The following is a 19780-nucleotide window of genomic DNA, read 5'->3' on the forward strand; positions in this document are numbered from 1 at the left end:
AGAATGTGATTATCCTCTTTCAATGGTCTCCAAGAAAGGAGTATTTCATTTTACAAAGTAGAAGCATCTCATTTTCTCTTCGAAAACTGGGTGCACTAATCATCAAACAGGATCTTTTTTTAAAAGTTTGCGGGCAATGCTTGGCACATGAAGCAGTATAACTGATTAGTAGAAAAGTTTAGGAATATATTTTAATTATAGCTTGTTTGTTACAAAAGTATTTCATACAAATTGGTAATTTGGTAGAAAAAAAATCCCCACAGAAGTATGACAGCTTTAAAAGATTTTGCTTTTGGTTTGCAGTTGATTAAGCTAAACACAGGTCTGTGAAAATCTCCAGGTATTTTTTAGTATCAATGTATATCTGAAGACTACACTGTTCCTTTTGTATGTGTATAATTATGTAGAGGAATAATGTTTTTAAGTCTGAAGCCGAGATTCTGAGGTACTGTCATTGTAACATTTTCTAATAGTGTTATTTAATTTGAATAAATCATTAACTCTATGCTTTCTCAGAATGTCTGACTGACACAGATCCATATTCATGGGTAAACCTGCATATATTTTATATTTTAACAAATCTTTTGAAGGTAAACAGTATTTTAAAGTAATTTTTATTGTGAAATTTAATAAATGCTTTATTAATAATCCCCAGGCTAATAAATATCTGAAGGTAATTTACAACTAAAAATACCTGTCACCAACCTAGAGTACACTTGTGAATTGTACTTAAGTGAAAATTGAAAGCTTAAAAGTAACATCAGCTCTGTGTACCTTGAATTAGTACGTAAATTAAATATACTAATCATTAATGAGTTCCTTGGTCATGACATGATTTTTGCAATGTCATTTTCCATTAACTTTTGTTAAATGAGACTTCTGCTTGTATCATGTCATTGCTAAAATCATTCCAAACAAACAAAAAAAAGGATTCTCTGTCTGCTGTAGTTCTGAGGTGTCTCCTTTTAATTGTATTTTCATTTTTAAAGAGTTGATTCAGTCAGCACTGTAGTCCTAGTCTTTCTGTCTCCACCTTGAAATAGAACTAAGTGCAGTGTAGAACATTTTTTCCTCATTTTGTAGAATCACAGAAATCACAGAATATTCTGAGTTGGAAGTGTTTTAAGTTAGGTAGTGCACTTGTCTACATCAAGAAATTGGATAGCAAACCTGCTCCATTTCTATGGGTTTTTTTAATTTACAGTGACTGGTTATAAGGATTTCTCTGTTCATGAGAGTAATCTTTGAGGAGAATTACTATGTATACTTCCAGTTCTGAGGGAATCTTTCCATTGCTGTTGCTGAGAGAGGTCATTGCTTAGGGACATTGCCAAGTGGACGTTACTTAGGTTGTATCTGTATCTATGTTTAACCTTCTCAATCATTTGATGGAAAACTGTGAACTTAATACAGCAAATAATTTTTGCAGTATTAGATGTCAGTCATACTGTATTTTGAGTAGAAGGAGTTCCATTAACGTTATTTAGGCCTTATTACATGATATTCTTGGCAGTTTTTAATCTTCAACAGGAGATTATCAGAGAATTGTCCCTGTTGTTAGGGATTAGTGAATATTTATAGATATATGTATATTTAACAAGAATTTTCCCATATGGTCTGTTAAATGTTGTTGATCAGATAGTTTGTCTTGATGCTGTTGTGAATGATTGTCAGTCCTTCCCATACACACAGTGAAAGTCTTTATGCCATACCTGTCTCAGATACAGCAGTTCAAGTTTTGGTCATTGCTTTGCCATTTCTAGCAGCATCAACTCTGTGTAGTTTAAATGTTAAACTTAGTGTCAGATGATGAATTTGTGACAAGTATCTGAGAGACCTTGCTAACATTCAACTAGGAAAATTTGTGAATGCCATGTATATTGTGATATTTTCATTTTATCAATGTTATCTCAGGGGTAATGCTTCCAAACAAGTAGTGACTATGTATTGTAGCATGTCTGCACTGCTAAAGGTTTTTGAAATATTTAAAGATATTTCACTTAAATTTTTACATGGTTTTGACAGTTGTTTACTTTTTTTTTTATGCACATCCAGAAACTCAGCACAATGTAGTGCTCCCACTGAGTAAAGAAAAGGAGAACTTTGATTTTGGTCTGGCAGAAAGGGTGTCAGGTCAATATTTTCACTTTTTTTGGTACCTAAGAAAACGAAAAATTAACTTTTTAAAAATTTATTTAGAAATTGCAAGTTATGGTCAGGTATTATAAAGCATCAAATACAAGTAACAGTTTTGTTAATATATTAGCTAGAAGTCCACAGTTAGTACAGATTTAAAGGACTGCAGTGTATAGGTTAAACCAACACTTTATTTAAGCAGCTTCTCATGGCACTGTTTTGAACATCAGTCACACAATGATAAACCAAAGCAACTGAAATGGATTGTGGTTAATATTACTGTCAGCCTGATGAATGCTCCTGACAAATGCCAGGAGTGCACTGCCAGTCTGTTACCCTGCTTTGACTCAAGTGTTTATTTCTTAAGAGGTGACTATGGTTTGGAATGAGTATTACATATTATATTTATAGCTGTATATATTTTATTTATGCAACAGACACAGTTTCCCACCAGAACATGTGCCTTTCTCTGCATTACTTTGTTATTCAAAACCACATTTTTTTCCTTTTCCTTATTCAGTAGAAGCAATAAATTTTGTTGTGTTTCTGATCTTCAGTAGGGAAAAAAAATAGAAGTAAAAATACATGGAAAATACTGAGATATGAAAGCGTGATTTTTTACTCTCAAAAGTTTGTTACAAGATCTTGCTGTATGCAAACAGCTGTTAATAATTTTTCTTTCAAAAGGCACAAAATTTCTGTAAGATCATGAGCTGACACTACTAGAAGAAGAAATTTATGCCACTCTTAAATCTTCTTTTGTCTGCACTATAGCTACATGTGTACATAATAATATTTTTATTCTCATTTTTATCATTTCAGTGCAATATTTTCTAAATCATCATCAATTTTATAGTGGCTGTTATGTATGTAATGACTTCTTTTCCAGTCAAGTGTACAAAGGCAACAAATAGCTCTCACCCTCAGTGAAGTGAGGTGTTTAATTGGTATGTGGGAGCCACTGATATAAAATACACTTTGACAGAAGAGAAGTAATAGATTTTTACTATGACAAAGTAGACTAGTTTTGTTGTTCTGATGTCAGCTTCACTGTTGACTGTTCTTCAGCATGCCAGCCTGAATTCTGTTGCAGGGTGCCCATTTCAGGAGCACAAATTCACTGCACATATAACTTATGCTGCATATTTTCCTCTAAGAGGAGACAGGGTGGGATGGGCATTAAATGTGCTTAGTTATCTCTTCTTACCTCTTGGCAAAGAGATAGAAAGTAACAAATATTTTGATGTGCACCTATTACAGTTTTGCAAATTTTTAAAAGAAATCTTTTTTTCTAGAGTAGCATTAAAATCTGTACAGGCATTCTGTGAACCAGTGCTTTTTATGTAGGAAACAAAAATTACATTTTATTCAGTTCATGCTCCAAGGCAAAATGATTTCAGGTTGCTACCATTTAAAACCGATAAACTCACCAGGATTAGTGTCCTTCTAAGCATAAAGCATGTTCTCAAAATTGGACACTAAAAGAGGATGAGAGGAACAGTGTGAGAACCAACAATAGTGGGTGCAGCGGTGATGACTTATTTTGATAGGCAATTACATCTGAATTTAGGCACTAAAACCTTTGAGGCTTGACATTGCTGGGCTCAGCATCTGCCCTGGTTGCCTTGTCACTGGTATTTCAGACAGTAAATTTGCCGCCTGTACCTGTGACAAAAGATACCACTTATTTAAAAAGCATTCCAAAGCCAGGAATGTGAATCCCTGCCTAAAACAGGACAGTACAGGAAATAAAATATTTCAGATTTTCTATCATAATCCATGTTACTTAAGAGAAAATCCATTATATTTTCTAGAATTTTGGATCACCTCCAGAAAGAGTGTTAGAGGTATCTACAGTCAGCCTGAAGCAGTAATATCTGAAAAGGAGACACATCTTTGGTTATTCTGTTTTTAGTCTTTTATGGATTTTTATATTTTTAGCATAAAGTATATTTAACAGATCCTCTTCATTATCAGATAAAAGTTTTCATACTTTCTTTGTGGAAGTTGCTTCTTTGAGGAGAGGAACACTGCATCCTCTCTAAAATTATGTACAGAAAAAGGAAGAGTTGAGGGAAATGTTTACAGAAACTGGTTTATCATATTGCTGTAGATGTACATTGGATCTCCATATGTGTTTCTGCAAAGGGGTAAACAGACCTAAACATTTGGCATAATCATGTTGGGAGAAATTTTGAGGAGGAGGGAAGCATTCAAGCAGGGAAGCAATACTCTGAGCAGAACCTTTCATGTGGGTTCCATTTAGGAAACCATACAAGAGCAAAATCTAGGTGGGAGAATGAAGACCCTTTCTTCCTGATCTGTTCTTTTTGGATATAAAGAGAGAGATCTGAAAAGAGGTGGTGGGAAGGGAATTGTGAAGACCCTCTTTAGAGAAGGCTTTGCAAGATTATGAAGTTCTCCTGTTCACATCTCCTGACAGTGCTATAATTTTAGGACTATTATCGGCTTTCTTTGTATAGACCAGATAATCTGTTTTGTTGTTAGAAACAGTACAAACTAAAGTGTTGGGTAGTCTGTTATATTCCCATGAAAGGTTTTGACTTAATAACGTATTTTTTCCCATTTTTAAATGGGTAAAAGTGATTTTGTGAGACTCTCAAATGCCAGCAACACCCAGACAGATTTCCATCACGGATGAATGATAAAATTGGTCAGTGATTCTTTCTGACATCTGAGTTGATCTGTTGTATCATTTCTGTCAGCACATTTGCCAAAACTGGGAGACAAAGCTGCAAACGGCCCCATGGGTCTGTGGCTGATCTGCCCCAGTCGTCTGGCTCCTCGGTCCCAATCCCATGTTTGCAGCACCGTGGTCAGGGACTCACTCAGAGCAAACCTCGTCCCCGCCAGGACGTGGGGTTCAGCACCACGGACAAGGGCCGCCCGAGACAGTTTCGGGCAGAAAAGTGAGAACTCAGCCACGAGGAAGACTGATTTATTTAAGTTAAGTGGTTATTGGATTGTCAAGCCCGACTTAGACATGGTCCTTAAAGACTTTCAACTGTTTGGATTTTAGTATCCATTTCTTGTTTCACTTTCAAATTTTTGAGCTGAATTGTTGGTTTAAGTTTCATGCAGCATTTATATCCGGGCCTTTTTCATAATAAACATGTGATTTCCATGCATTTTGCAATAAACATATGATTTCTATCCTCCACAACTCCTATGGAGACCTGCTGAGGCTGAAGCTTGACCCAGATGTGTCTCTGAGATAATTTGTCAAAACATACTTTCTGAAATTCTACTCTTAGTGTAGATAGAATTTTTTGAAATATTCTGATAATTTAGGTTGCTCTTTGACAGTGTTATAACCATCCTTTTATAGCATGACCTTTTTCTCCCCTCATCTTTAGTTGGTTATTCTCTGTGTCACACCGCCTCCTCTAGAGAACATACAAGTGGATGATAGAGTGTGTCTTGTTGCCATTCTTACTTTCTCTTCCCTGTTCTCTTATTTTCCCACCAGAGGCTTATTTTTTGAAGTCATAAGAAGCATACTATTTGCACTTCAGATGCATGTATCACTTTCTAGAATCACTTAATTATCTTCAAGCAATCTATTTATTTATTTATTTAGATATTAGGGCAAAAGGCAAGTTTACAGGATCAAAAAGAATAATTTTGGTAATAAACCTAATAATTGTAATCTTCCCCTGCCTCAAGGAGGAGTTTTGTTTTGAATGCAGAAATACTCAAAGACAAGAAAAACCATAGCTCAAAATTAACCATGGATGTTCAAAATGATATCCTAAGTTTGTATCTGATGTTATTGTCCATCCTGCTCTTGTTTCAATTTTAGGTGCCCTGAACATATGTCATCCTCTAATTGGAAATGAACTGAGAGAGGTTCATGACCTTTTAAATGATCACAAGAAACCATGGGGCACATGTCTGGTCATAAAATCTACTAGCAATCAAAATAAAGTAATTTCACACACATGACTTGAGCCATAGACATTTTAAATATGTGTTTTCTGTCTTCCTAATGTAAAGCGAATGTTATTCTCTTGATACAGTCTCTCTTCCATTTTATATTCATACATTTGAACTCCAGCAGATTATGAACTCAGATTTCTGAACAAGCATTATGGTGGCTGAGTTGAAAGTTGCACTCATATGGGAAATGAATATGAGATTTATCTCACCTAACTGGAGCTGTCTAAAACTGAGTTTGTCAAACTCCTAGCAGCAGGAAGTCTCTTGGGGTCAAAAAATAATCTGGGTTTAAAAGTAGTGCTCAGAAAATGAGATCATGGTAAAATAGTGATACTCCTTGTTTAAGAAGTTGTGGTGGTTCTCAGGATGTGGACTTACTTTGACACATCAGATGATCTTTATAAAACTCAAATATCAACAGACAAAAATGTGGATCAACTGAAGGAAATTGGTAGAAAAAGGTTACTAAGAGAAGATGATAGGATCCTAAAAGCTTGAGGTGAATAGTTTAACAAGATTAATTAAAATAATTTACATATCATATCCAGCCAATCACTCGAAACTGCCTCAGAATCAGAAAGACAAGGTTGGCTTCCAAAGTGGGTTGGTCACTGACATTCCAAAGGTCTGTTCTGTACTTTATACTGTTCAGCATGTATGGTAATCTGAAAAAGATGAAAAGGGGGCTGGTAAAACTTTCTGACAATACCAATCTGTTGATGGTATTGAAGGTGATGGCTGACTAATCAGGAGACCTCATGAAACAGGGAATAAGATGATGGATGAATTCACCTTAGGAGCAAAGCAGTGCATGTGTGAAACAAGATACATTGATGGGCTCTTAGCTGACTTTATATTCAGGATTGATATAATCTGATTGTAATAGTTTTAGGAAACAGTACAGATTATGGTAAAAAACTTCCTGTACCTCCCCAGGTACATATTTCTAGCCTGCTGCTGCTCTTTTTATTGGGCTTGATGCTTACACATGATACAGAATAATGTCTATTTTGTGTGCCCTGACAGGAATCTGCAGAAAATGCGAATCTGTGTCAGCTTTTAGCATGAGGTCCTGTGTTGTTGGTACAAACAAAAAGGATTATGTTTTTAGTTCTGACTGTCTTGTATAGATCTGGTGTTAGGTATAAAGGCTACTGTTTTCTGTGTCTTGTATGATATGTTGGTGAAGGAGCATGGTCTGTGAAAGGAAGGCAGAAGAGAGAATGTTTTCATCTCCTGCCATGAGTCAAGTGCTTGTGGATTCTCACAAAATCCTGTTCCTCAAAATCCATAAAAGGATTTTTTTGTTTGTTTTTTAAGTAAGTGAATAACAATGCAGGGTTTGCTTTCTCTTGACAGACCATGTCATGAATAGTATATGCCAATGGTTGCTTTTGGCTGGCAGGGTTATTTTCTAAGGCAAGCAGCTACTTAGAGGCCATACCCTCCTCACTGCCTGCAAGCAGCTTGATTTTTCCTCATAATTCCCAGGGACACGCAACTTCCTTTCTCCCTGACCTTTTGGAAGTGTACAGCACATAACAACTCTCTTCATTTGGCTTCCCAGTAATATTAAGGTGAAGTAATACCTCAGATACACAGTGTGTGACACATTTGGTTGTGCTGAACAATTTATTAAACCTTAGTGTGCTTAATTAGTGTATGCTTAATTAGCTTGCAAGTTTGCAGTTCAGCAGTGCATTGTTTTTCAATCTGCTACAGATGGTTGTAATAGCATTTGATACTATTGTTAGTAGTATGAAGGCATGGAGATTTTTCCTTGAAATTCAAATTCCTCCAAGATTTTAGGTGACCTGAGGTATATTCTGTCACTAATATATCGCTAAATATTGCTTAATAGTTTTTCTTATTTCTTTTCTTCTTTAATAGTTTTTATGCTTAACATTAGTTTATGATCCATTTTTTAAACTATGGACCTTGGGAGTCTTCTGTGTTTTGCACCATTAAATACTATTTATACTGACATGTCCAGACATTCTAGTTATTAGATCATCTTTAGGTCAGTTTTTCCTGATGGTTCTTACTATCTCAAAGGAATATGCGTGCTCTTAAAAAAATCTGAAATACAAGCCATGTATACTAATAGTTTTAATTTGCATGCACAGGACTATTTTCTGCTTTTATTCCAGCCCTTTATTGAATACTCAGTTTCCCGAGAATAGAAATTGGAGTTTTAAAAATTGTTTTAGAACCTAACGTGATCTGATAAATTTCATGGCATGATTTCTGGTAAATAGGGTTTTTTTTCAAAGAAAGCTTGTAAGGATGTTTCTGTAAAAAGGCTCAGTGGTTTTTAGTATGTATAGATTGTATTAAACTTATTGTCGAAAACGTTGAGATAAGAGGATTACAGGGTTTAATCTCATATGCAGTGTATCAGGAAATATCTAGGGATCATACATTTGATAAAAATGCTGATCACAGTCAGCTGGTTATACTTGTCGCTTCGTTAACAGAGCTGCTGGGAAACAGTTGTCTGCACCCTAAGCTGTGCAAGCAAATATTAAATGAGGCGGCTGCTAGCTGTTTATCCGTGTTTCCTCACTGGTGTAAATAAAAAGATGTATGTAAGCAAAGAAATCATTTGCATGTAGAAGTTAACTGCAGGTTTGCTGTACTGGAGTGCTCTTGGCAGTCTTTTATTGTCTCATGTGCACAGCCCATGTATGTGGGAAGATGCTGAGTCATTTAATACGAGGTGTAAAAGAGGAGCTACTCCAGAAGCTCAGTGTCTTACATGCATGAACAGCCAGTATCAGAAGCCTAGTGAGAAAAGAAAAGAGGACATGTAAAGCACCATCCGTGCCTTCAGATAACCTCCTGCTTTTGGCAACCAGAAGTTTAACTCCTTTGTGAACCAGAGAAATAATTTAGACAGTCGTGTTTAGTGGCCACTGATAGACTGGTGGTCTGGTTGTGTTTGGTTGGGTTGGTTTTTTTTAACCTATTTATATTTGGTCTGCATTGCTCCCTGAAGCAATTAATCTATTACTTGAGAAGGAATCTAATTATATGAGAAGGTATAATTGTCTTTGCTTTGTAACTAGGGCAATTATGGGTTTTGTTTGTTTGTTCTCTGTGGACCATATGAAGACCTGCTTGCTTGCCACTCTTATTTATACTTGAAAATTTTTTTAGTTTCAGATGGACATAGAAAGAACAGGAAGTATTCTTCAGAACTTGTTTTGCATCATCGTGCCATTTCTTTTCCTTGTCCCTACAAATTTTCAAGTGTCACAATTATTTGAAATACCTATATTCAGAATAATGGATTAAAATTACAACTACAGTCATAATATCCTTCCAATTCTAGAGGCAAGCTGCAGAGAAATTTTAAGGATGGAAGAAATGCCTTAAAATGGAAGACCTGAAGAGCTCCATGTCTTATGTTTATTAAAAAGTGGAATTACAGTCTATAAGTATCTCTATATTCAGAAAATACTGGGTAAATAAAGACTCTCTGATATGTCAGAGAGAAGTGTAACAAGATCTCTTTGATAACACACCAGTAAATTCATAACCAAAACAAAATATATATTTTTTTCAAAAGAGGATCAGAATTATCAGTAGAAAAAGCTTCCAGGAAAAGTAGCAGTTTGTCCACGTACTCAAGAGTCAGATGCCTTTCTGGGAAGCAGATTGGCCAAATACAGCTCATGCTGTAATCAAGTGTAAGTAGTTGGGCTCAAAATCATGTGATGGAAAGGCATTTCACAGTTTGTCATACAAACACAGGGCGAGATAAGATGACCTAATGGTCCCCCTGGTCCTCTAAGCCCAATGAAATATATGAAAAATATCAGTAATGAAAACCAGATAGTCATCTTGAAAATAAGATGCATGGAAAACAAACATCATACTTGGCAAGGATGCTACCAAACATAATTCAATGATACAGACAATTGTCTTCACAGGAATACAAGTACCTGGTTGGATGTGGATAAGAAAACATAAGAAGTCACAAGGAAAAACACTTTTTCTTTTTTTCCCTTCTTTTCTTTTTTTTTTTTTTTTATTTTCTTTCTTCCCTTGGTTTTTTTCCCCCCATGGTGAAGATGTTTTGAAATATCTATTTCATATAATAATATTCTAATTATTTTTTTAAATCTTTCTGCTTGCACTGGTTAACATAGACCTTATTTCTGGAACTGTCTAATTTTTAGAACTCACAGGCACTTGCACAAATCTGATTTCCAGTAGTTAATTGTTAAGATTTCCTTTTTACCAAAAGAGGCAAAAGTTAACAGTGAAGATGAAAGTATAGTATCTTGACTACTTATTGTTTGCAGTAATTAAATGCAGTTTAACTACCATAGTACATAGTATATATTCTCTTTCATGGATTTTGAGTCAAAAACTCTTCCCAGTATTATACTGGGTAGGAAACAGTAAAAGTGGCAAGATTTGTTTCAATAACAGAAACATATGTAAAAGCCAATAACAAAAGGCAGCACAGGTAAGAACAGTGTGTATCTGTTATTTGGAGTAACACTATTTAAAATATGAAACCACATTAGGAATAAAAAGCACCTCTTTTTATTCTTAAATGTGGAACTGTAAATAGTCATACTGTAATTCTTCCTTTACAAGAATTCAATCCGTTTATTTTAGTTCAGTAGCAATTTTCCAAAATATATGTGTTCCTGAACATGAGTGGCAGAACTCAGGAGACTTTCTGCCCTGTGTAGAGGAGCAGTGAACATTCTGCTTTCTTCTGTTGGGTGCAAATGGGCCTCCTCTGAAAATAAAGGCAAGATGGGTCACTGTTCCAATGTCTGGCACAGAGTAAGACTAAGAACTAACAAATATAACTGTACACCATAGTGTCTGGACATATTTGGCAGCAGTAAATGATAAGAATGTGTTTTCTCAGTTATTTTTCAGCAAACCATTTTTCTTTGTTATATCTCAAAGAAAGCAAACTTGGTCCAAATACTGAGATTTACTATGTTCAGTTCTTGGTAAAGATATGAGAAAATTTATTTTGAGATATTCCTATATTTGAGAGCCCTCAAAAATTAATATCAAATGAGTTTGGTGGTTTTGTTGTTGGTTTTTTGTTTGATTGGTTTTTTGTTTTGGTTTTTCTTTAAGAATAGCTTATAACTTTCATATTTGTAGCACATGTAACAACAACCACTTTGGGTCAAAAAACAGGTAATCATGCCTCTGGAAAAGTGAAAACAGAAACTACTTTACATCAATTCTCTCTCCATTTTGGACCCTGTTTTTGAATGAACACTGACTTGAAAACCATACACATCATCATTCATTTTTTTCAATACCATTTGAATACTTAGCAGCCACAAGTGATTTCTCTCTTCATCATTACTCCCATAATCTCATCCATTGTTTTTGCCTATTGGAGTTTTTCTATCTCTACTTTCCATTTTTCCCTCTCTCTCTAAATAAACATTTTTTATTGTTGCACTAATATCTAATTTTCCTCTGGGAAAAAAGGTGCTGCAAATAAAGTATGCTCTGGAATTTCAGGGTATGAAAGCTTTTCAGCTCGTTCTTCCTCAGAGGTCTGTAGCCACAGGGGAATTGTGTTGCGTAGGGTAAATTTCTGGTCTCACAGCTACATCTAGCATAGCTTAGCTTGGCGTTACTCTTCTTCCCTTGGCATTTACCCACAGGGGAGGGAGTACAGTATGTGATCATGATTCCCTGTTAATTTTGAAATATGAAATAATGGCAGAATTTCAGTTAATTGTTTTTTTTTTACTAACTTAAATGTCAGAGAATATTTGAATATTCCTTGTACGTGCTTTATTCTGTAGTTAACTGTTCACAGTGCAGTGTAACACACCAGAATCACCTCATCCTTAGAAGCAGTTGTCAGAAAAATATGGGCCTGCCTGGTAGAATGTATTAGCCCAATACATTGTCTCCATTTTATTATGAAGCTGCTGGGGAAGCTGTGATATACAGCACTGTCATTACAGATCTATTGTTAGAAGGGTTCTACAGTCTTCTGTGCGCTGCCATTAATTTATAGCAGTAAACAATATGTAGCTCTCCAACTGCAGCAAAGCAGAATCTTTTAATGAGGTGGATGTTATTACCACAATAAATCAGTGCATTCGTGTAATGTATAATTCAATGTGTGTATTCCCACTGTAACTTCTCTGAGTAAGCTGATAGTGTATCATTGTCAGTGCACAGCTCCACAGTTCTTCTTTTTTTTTTTTTTCCCTAAGCTTTTTTCATTTGGAGACTTTTTTTATTTGCTTGCAAATAAATGTGACATGTCTTGATAGTTGTCCTGTTGCAGGCTTCAGAAACCAACTGTAACAATAACAGCTAAAATCAATACTGTGGATTCTGGCTATATAGATCTCTGCATGATACCTTTTTTTTTTTTTTTGAAAAGAGAATGAAATCAATTCTAATTGGGTTTAGCTTTATATTCAAGGAATGTAATTCTATAACTATTGATTTGGGCTATACTCATTTGGAGAGTAATAACAATGGAGGCAGATAAAGAGAATACGTAAAATGTTACAGAACCATACAACACAACATTGTTTCTATTTTTAATTTATATAATTTGTCTACCAATGACCTTCTTTCTTCTTTTTTCCCCTCAAGCATAGCTGAGTCTTTAGGGAAAATCAGTACAGATGTAGATTCCAAAATGGTTCTTGCAACAAAGAGACTTCTTGGAGTCAGTTTCGTACTTCCCTGGAATAAATTTGCTAAATCAGATAAAAATCCTTTTATACAAGAGCAACTTCTTTTAAAGGGTTGTATTTCAAATTAGTGAACTGCAAAAATTGTAATTAACCTAAGATGTTTTCTTTATCCTACTGCAATGTGAAAGCTGCTCCAAGTAAAAAATGTAAGATTAGATCTCAGGTCATTCAAAGATCTAATCTGTCCTAGAAGAGAAAATACTTCGAAGCTTTTATGCCAAATTTCATGTGAATGGCAAAGAAGCAGTTATTTGAATAAATAATCATCCGAGTAGCAGACATAGTTTTTCGCTTGAACTATGCTTGAATTAAAGGCTAGATTACTGATACTTTTGTTCAAGGACTTCTCTTTTAAAGTTTTTCCTTATCTTGTAGTGTATTTTTAAGTATATTTATTCTTGAAGAAGAGGAAGAAGGAAATATTTTTTTCATGTTTATTCTTTGGTTATACTCGAGTGCATCCATTGTCTATACAGATGAACATAATTTACATTAATAACATACAGACAGTGTGCTCAATATGTATACAAGATTGTATTGCATATATATTTTGCATGTATATCTGGAGATATTTTAGATCTCTTAGAGCAGTTTACATGTGGAATTGCTAAATTCACTTTTGGGTTTCTCAGTGATTTGTGTGACATCCTCATTTTTTTTTGAAATCATGTATGTAAAAGTCTGTTGAAGAAATACACAGCTTTAGATAACAAAATATTATATTTCTTACTTTTAAATAAAACCCTGGGTGTTTATCTTCTAGGTAAGCACCGAACAAAGAATAACAGCACTGATGAAAGTATGATATTTTTAGTCATACATATGTTGGTTCTTTTGTATCAGTGTTTTTATATAGAAATTCTGGTCTTTCATTTGTTCATTTCAAAGTTTAAAATTTTATGAATTAAGTAAACTTGTCTTAAGGTTGTGAATAGAAGCATAGAAACAAGAGTAGTAGTATCAAAATTCCAAGTCCACTGTTAATATTCTCCCACCTTATCAGTCATGACTTTTTTCTCCAAAAAATACCCAGAGATGTTTCTCATTGTTGCTTAGTATTTGTTTGACACTGTATTCAGCATTCACAATATCCACAGGCACACAAGTTAACACCAGTTTGTCCAACACGTTCCACCGCTAATTGGTTTTTACTCATAGACTTGAATCAGCAGCAAATAGAAATGAAGCCTATATTAATGCACAAGAGAAATTTTTCCACCCAGTCATGTGCATGTGCACAGAATCCTCATTCCAAACAACACAGATCTCTTCAGGCGTTTAGAGAAACCAACATCTGCTTTTGCAAAACACCAAACCCAGACTTCTCCGTGCATGCCAACGATTCTGCTCAAAAAGAGCAAGGGGAGTATGATGTGATAATAATCACAGTAATGTTATTTACTCAATGCATTTATTTTTACAAATCTTGCAGCCTATTGGAGCTTTGAACCCGAAGAGAGCAGCGTTCTTTGCTGAGAGATACGAATCGTGGGAAGATGATCAGGTTCCAAAATTTCACTATGGCACACATTACTCAACAGCAAGTTTTGCACTCACGTGGCTATTAAGGATTGTAAGTATATATTTTAGAAATGCTTTTCCTTTTAATGATAACGAAAGCAACAGATGTCTAGGAATGAGTAAACTAAAACTCAATGGCATAGGGGATTTTCTAGTAATTGCAATTTTCTAGTAATCGTAATCAGTAGCGTAGAAGATTCTAAATTGTATTCTAAATTTCAAGCAGAAAGTTTTAGTTTTTGTGGTAGAGCCTTTTCAAATCAGTAAAGCTTTTTCTTCTTAAAAATTGCTTTTTAATATACATTCTTCTACTTTAAACATGATTAACTTTCCTTCCTTGCATATTTTCTGACTGGACCAAGTACCAAACATTTGTGGTTCTTAATTAATGTATTTAATTTTCACCTCCTAATGAGTGTGAGTTGGTTTCTGATGATCATGAAATCCCGTCATGTGAACAATTAATTTTCAAAAATCTGCTGCAATTTGTATGGAAGTAACTTTTAAGATGCTACATATTGATAATATTGGTTAAACAATGCATTTTTCTATAAAATTGAAAGGCGATTTATCTCCTAGGAAGTAATTTCTTTGGGAAAACATTAGCAGCACATCATTAATTAAAGCTTGTTAGAATGTACAAGCATACATAAATCCTTGAAGTAATTTATAGTGCTTAGCTAATTTCAAGCAATTATCCACTAATATGTGCTTAAGTGTTCTTTAACTAAGAGGAGGCTTTTAAATCTTCCAAACATTTTCCTAAATCATAAATTATATATTAAACAATACCAATCCTCAAGCTGTCAGTATTGAATACTACCCTTTACATTAAGAGATCACCTTGAACAAAGTAAAACGTGTTATTTTTGTTACATGCTAGTTTTAAAAATATGTAATATATCTGAGCTTTTTCATGTTGTTGAGAGCAATTTGTGTCACAACTGACTGTAGCTTCTACTCCAGCCTGTGAGTATTTTCTTTAGGTTTTATTTGCTTTTCTTTATCTGAGTATATATGCATGGAGTAGGAACGAAAGCATTTATTGAACACGTAACCATCAATTTGTATTTCTCATTCTTGGATAATAGAATTAACTCTTTGCTATTAATCTGTGTCTGCCAGAAAAATAACATCGTTAACAACCATACCCCACAAGAGTAATAAATCCTTTTTATTTTACCCTGAAATTTCTAAAGAAATACATTGTTGTTTTTAATTAATCTTTTTATATGTATTTAGGAACCCTTCACAACACTTTTCCTAAATCTACAAGGTGGGAAATTTGATCATGCAGACAGAACTTTTTCATCTATTTCAAGGGCGTGGCGCAATAGTCAGCGTGACACTTCTGACATCAAGGTAAAAAATTTCCTGAATGGTGCTAACATATTTTTACTGCTCCTGCCTTTATTGTAGCTGTGAATGTAGGACCACAGGTTATGAAAAGGGGAAGGAAGAAGACTGGGAGCTATCCTACCACTTGAGAAAAGATTCAAGCGAGATGACACGTGGTTTTACTTTTGTTAGAATATTTCAGTGTATTCTTTTGTAAAACTATAGCAAACATTTTGAGCCCTGAGACTGAAACGAGGCAAAATTGGCCTTTGTTCTACAGATATGCTTCACTGACTTTTTGTTCCTCAGCACAAGTTTTAAGCCTTTGTAAAGTCAGTAGAACTGATATAGATTTTTAACTGCTGAGTTTCATTAAATACCCCGATTGTGCTTCTGCATAGTGAGGTAAGAATGTTTCAGTTCATATTATTTTATGTAATTTTAGCACCAGGCGTCCAACCTTATTTTTGGGCAATTTCTGCAGTGGCTTATTTTCTTGTTTGACTGTGGCAAACAGGAGGAGGAGGCTGTGCAGAAGGGGCAAAAACTAGTTTTGTGATGAGGAATAAGTAGATGGGAGGTAAGGAGCTGAGAGGGAGATCTGGAAGCAGTCTCCAGAAAGACTGTATACTGGGTAGAGGAACAAAGGGCTACAGTAGGTGGGAACAGAAGATAAATTAATCTAGTAATTAGTTGTTGTATAGAAAGAGACCTAGAATTAAGTAGATCAAGAAGCAAAGGCAGGAGAACATAGAAATTCCAAGGGCAGAGATTTGGGTAACTAGCCACTGAAGGAAGGAATGAGGTAAACAAATGAGTCTGGGATCTGAGGAAAATTTTGAACTGGGAAGAGGAACAAAAGAGACAAGGATGCTGGCAGCAATGGGAAAGCTTTGTGGACCTCAAATCCAAGAAGGAAGATTAATATCAGAGTTGATTTTTTTAATGGAAGGAAGAATGGAAAAGTGTAGTGTGAAGAAAGTCAGAGGCTAGCTTGAGGATGTTGTGCAATAGCAAGAAACCTAAGTAACACAAAATCATTCTATAAGTGTATGCATAATGAGGAGACAATTTAGGAATGGGTTGATCTGCAAATTAATGGAATGTAAAAATTGCCGACTGATAGTGTTGAAAAAGTGATGTCTTCCTGGCATCTGTGAGTCCCACCAATAGAATCAAAGTCAATCAGTGACTAGTGGAATTAATACCCCTTACAAAAAGATATAATGTCTATACAAAATTGGGAAAGAACAGTTTAGAAAATACAAACACAGTAGATTTTTTCAAATTAACTGGGTTTATGGCCTTCATTTCCTTGTAACCTACAAGACTGGCAAATGAAATATCACAGTGCATTTTTGGGGTTTTATTGAGAAACGGAGGAGGAGAAAAGGTATCAGTGGTGGACAAATCAAGTATTTAGTTTTTAAAAAGGAAGAAAAAGGGAGCCAAGAAATTATGAGGTGAGCTTAACTACAATTCACAGAAAAATACTTACAGAAATAATCAGACAATGTTTAAGTGCCAGAAAGATAGCTGGGAGACAAGCAAATGAAACACATGTTTATCAAGGAGAGATTATGTCAAACCAATCACAGTTTCTGATGAGAAAAGGTAACAGACCTTATGAACAGAGAAGAAGCAGATGATGATCTTAGTTTTTTACATTGTCTTATGAGTGAGCTGGGATTACTCTGTCTAGAAGAATCCACTGTGTTTGGAGAATAGTTACCAGCAGTTCATTATTAAAATTGAAAGATGTACTGAGTGGAATTCTTCTTGATAATAACAGGTTAGGCCTCAATTCCCATCGATATTAGATTGGAAGGTACTGGAATTGTAGTGGAACTGGGAATACTTCTTGCGGAAGGGAAAAATGATTTGAGAAAAGTGTTAGGTGAAGTTTATTAGGGAAAGGTGAGTAATTTTCATGCAGGTTCTCATACAGTTATAACACAAGGAACAATCTACTGTGAAAAGGAAAAAAAAATTTGTGGGCTCTAGTACATCACCAGTGCATGTGAATTAACAATATTGTGGTATAACTAAAGTTGAGTCACCTTTCATGGAAGATACATCAACAGGACATAATGTAACTTTCAAAATGTATGACATAAATCTTCAGCTTTGCCCAGCTTTGATAGGGTCTTAGCCGGAATATTATATCCATAGTTGTGGGCTAGTTGGAGAGAATCCACACTGGAACACTGATAACAATGCAAGGTCTTGAAAGTAAAATGCAATGAAAGATTAAGTATCTACACTTGTTTTTCTCTAAAGCAGAGAATGTTGAGGAGGAACTTCAGTCCTTCTATTACATAGAGACTGCAGTAAGAAAAAAAGCAAAAATCTCTGCTGCCCTTGCTGGATAGAACAGGAATTAATGGACTTAAACATCAGGGAGATTTTGATTAGATGTCAAAGTAACCTTTCTAACAGAAAAATAAAACCAATGAATTCTTCCCTGGCAATTAGTGTAGGGAGGTTTTTTCAGAAATGGTTTGGTATCTTTTGGAAATGATACATGTGCAGGCTGGTACTGCCTTTAGAGTCATCCCTACTGTTATGGATGATCTCTTGAAGTTGCTTGGGGTTTTCTGAGGCTGTGAATTGATATGAATTCCATTACACTGCTGTGAAGCATCTGAATGAGTATTAAGATTGGCTAGAAGAGTCTGTTTGTGAGACTGGATGAGCAACCAGGAAGGGAGATAAGATTTCCGTAGGACATGTTTAAAGAATCTGAAAGGAAAATGTTTGAAAATGCATAGAAGCATCTTCATTGGAAATAGCTCTATCCCCAGTATTCCACTACAGCTGTGAAAAACAAGTCTTCTGAGACTTGGGGCTCTATCTTGCAAGTGTTTGTGAAATACATGGCTAAAGTGTCCCATGTGCCTCTAGAAATTTTATATGTGCAGAATTGCAACATTTTAGCTGGCTAGTGCTTTAATTTGTTTAGTTGACACACACATCAAAAAGCGTGAATAAAGTGGAGCACATAATTTTGCTCCTTTAGTTAGTGGCGAGTAGGGGACACAAAGGAAGAAGAAGCATTTATTCCTCTTCCAGCTGAAAAAAATCGTGACATTTAGAACCATTGAGCTGATGAAAAGAAATGATTTCTCTTTGCTTCTCAAGTGAAGAGAATAAATCAGTTATTGATGCTTGCTGTCCTAAGATTATTGTTAATCTTAGTTGGATGCTTTGTATATGACAAGGAGGACTAACATGAGCTAGCTTTGGAAGCAATTCTTGTTGGCTGGTACCACTAAAACAGAGAAAGCTAAAGCATATGTGCGGTCACAACCGATCTGTATCAATATCCTGTGAAAGCCTTGGATCGATGATCAAAGCGGGAAACTAATGCTGCACTGTAGTATAACCTTTGGTTGAACTTTTCAAATTTTGATTTCAAGAGGTGATATGTTGCATAAAATTTAATTTCCTAGTTTATCCCATCCATTTATTTGAGCAATGAAAATTAAAATGCCTTTGGAAGTTTGCTAGTGTCTCACTACAACTCTGGCTTTGTTATTTACTAATTAGCTCAGGACTGTTGTCTTTAAATGATTAACCATGTGTTTTTAAGTTAAATCTTCTGCACTGAAAAGTATTGAATATTTTTCAATTCTGTGAGAGTACCACCTAGTACTTTTAATATACTGTACAGGCATGATCATTAACTCAGTTGCTTCTTAATTTATGATGTTGGTGCAAACAGTCCTGGTTAGTTTGTTTAATACCATAGAAAAGCAAACATGCTTAGCCTGGCAGTATATTTGTACTTGGTCAGAAGGAGTTGTTCCTTCTGGTTTGGTAGCTAACCTGTTGCAATAAATTTATTTGTCATTATGTTTGCAACAGCATAATTGTTACCCAATGTTGCACTTAACTTGTATTTTCTCTTTTTCAAGTGTAGTACTTTGACGATTGTTTTTTTGGTTGGGTTTTTTTTGTACCAAGTATATAGATTTCAAGATCATCTGAAATTCTCTTGCTCTCCTCCAAATAGCTGTGTTGCCTTCTTAGTGTCATCTATAATTTTACTTCTGCACCTTCTGTGCCAGGCCATTAATGAGATTATTGACTGGTATTAAGAGCAG

The 19780-nt window shown here is 35.1% G+C and overlaps 1 protein-coding gene across 3 annotated transcripts in view; it reads left to right on the forward strand.

Annotated features, from left to right (window-relative positions):
• LRBA (LPS responsive beige-like anchor protein) overlaps positions 1 to 19780 on the forward strand; it is a 401639-nt gene that overhangs the window by 278218 nt on the left and 103641 nt on the right. For all 3 annotated transcript variants that reach the window (XM_027692706.1, XM_027692708.1, XM_027692707.1), the window contains 2 exons: positions 14248 to 14388; positions 15579 to 15698. In XM_027692706.1, the coding sequence (XP_027548507.1) occupies positions 14248 to 14388; positions 15579 to 15698 (261 nt within the window). The remainder of the gene's footprint in view (positions 1 to 14247; positions 14389 to 15578; positions 15699 to 19780) is intronic.

Source organism: Neopelma chrysocephalum, unplaced genomic scaffold, assembly GCF_003984885.1.
Source record: "Neopelma chrysocephalum unplaced genomic scaffold, ASM398488v2 Primary Assembly neopelma1_88, whole genome shotgun sequence".
Taxonomy (NCBI): domain Eukaryota; kingdom Metazoa; phylum Chordata; class Aves; order Passeriformes; family Pipridae; genus Neopelma; species Neopelma chrysocephalum.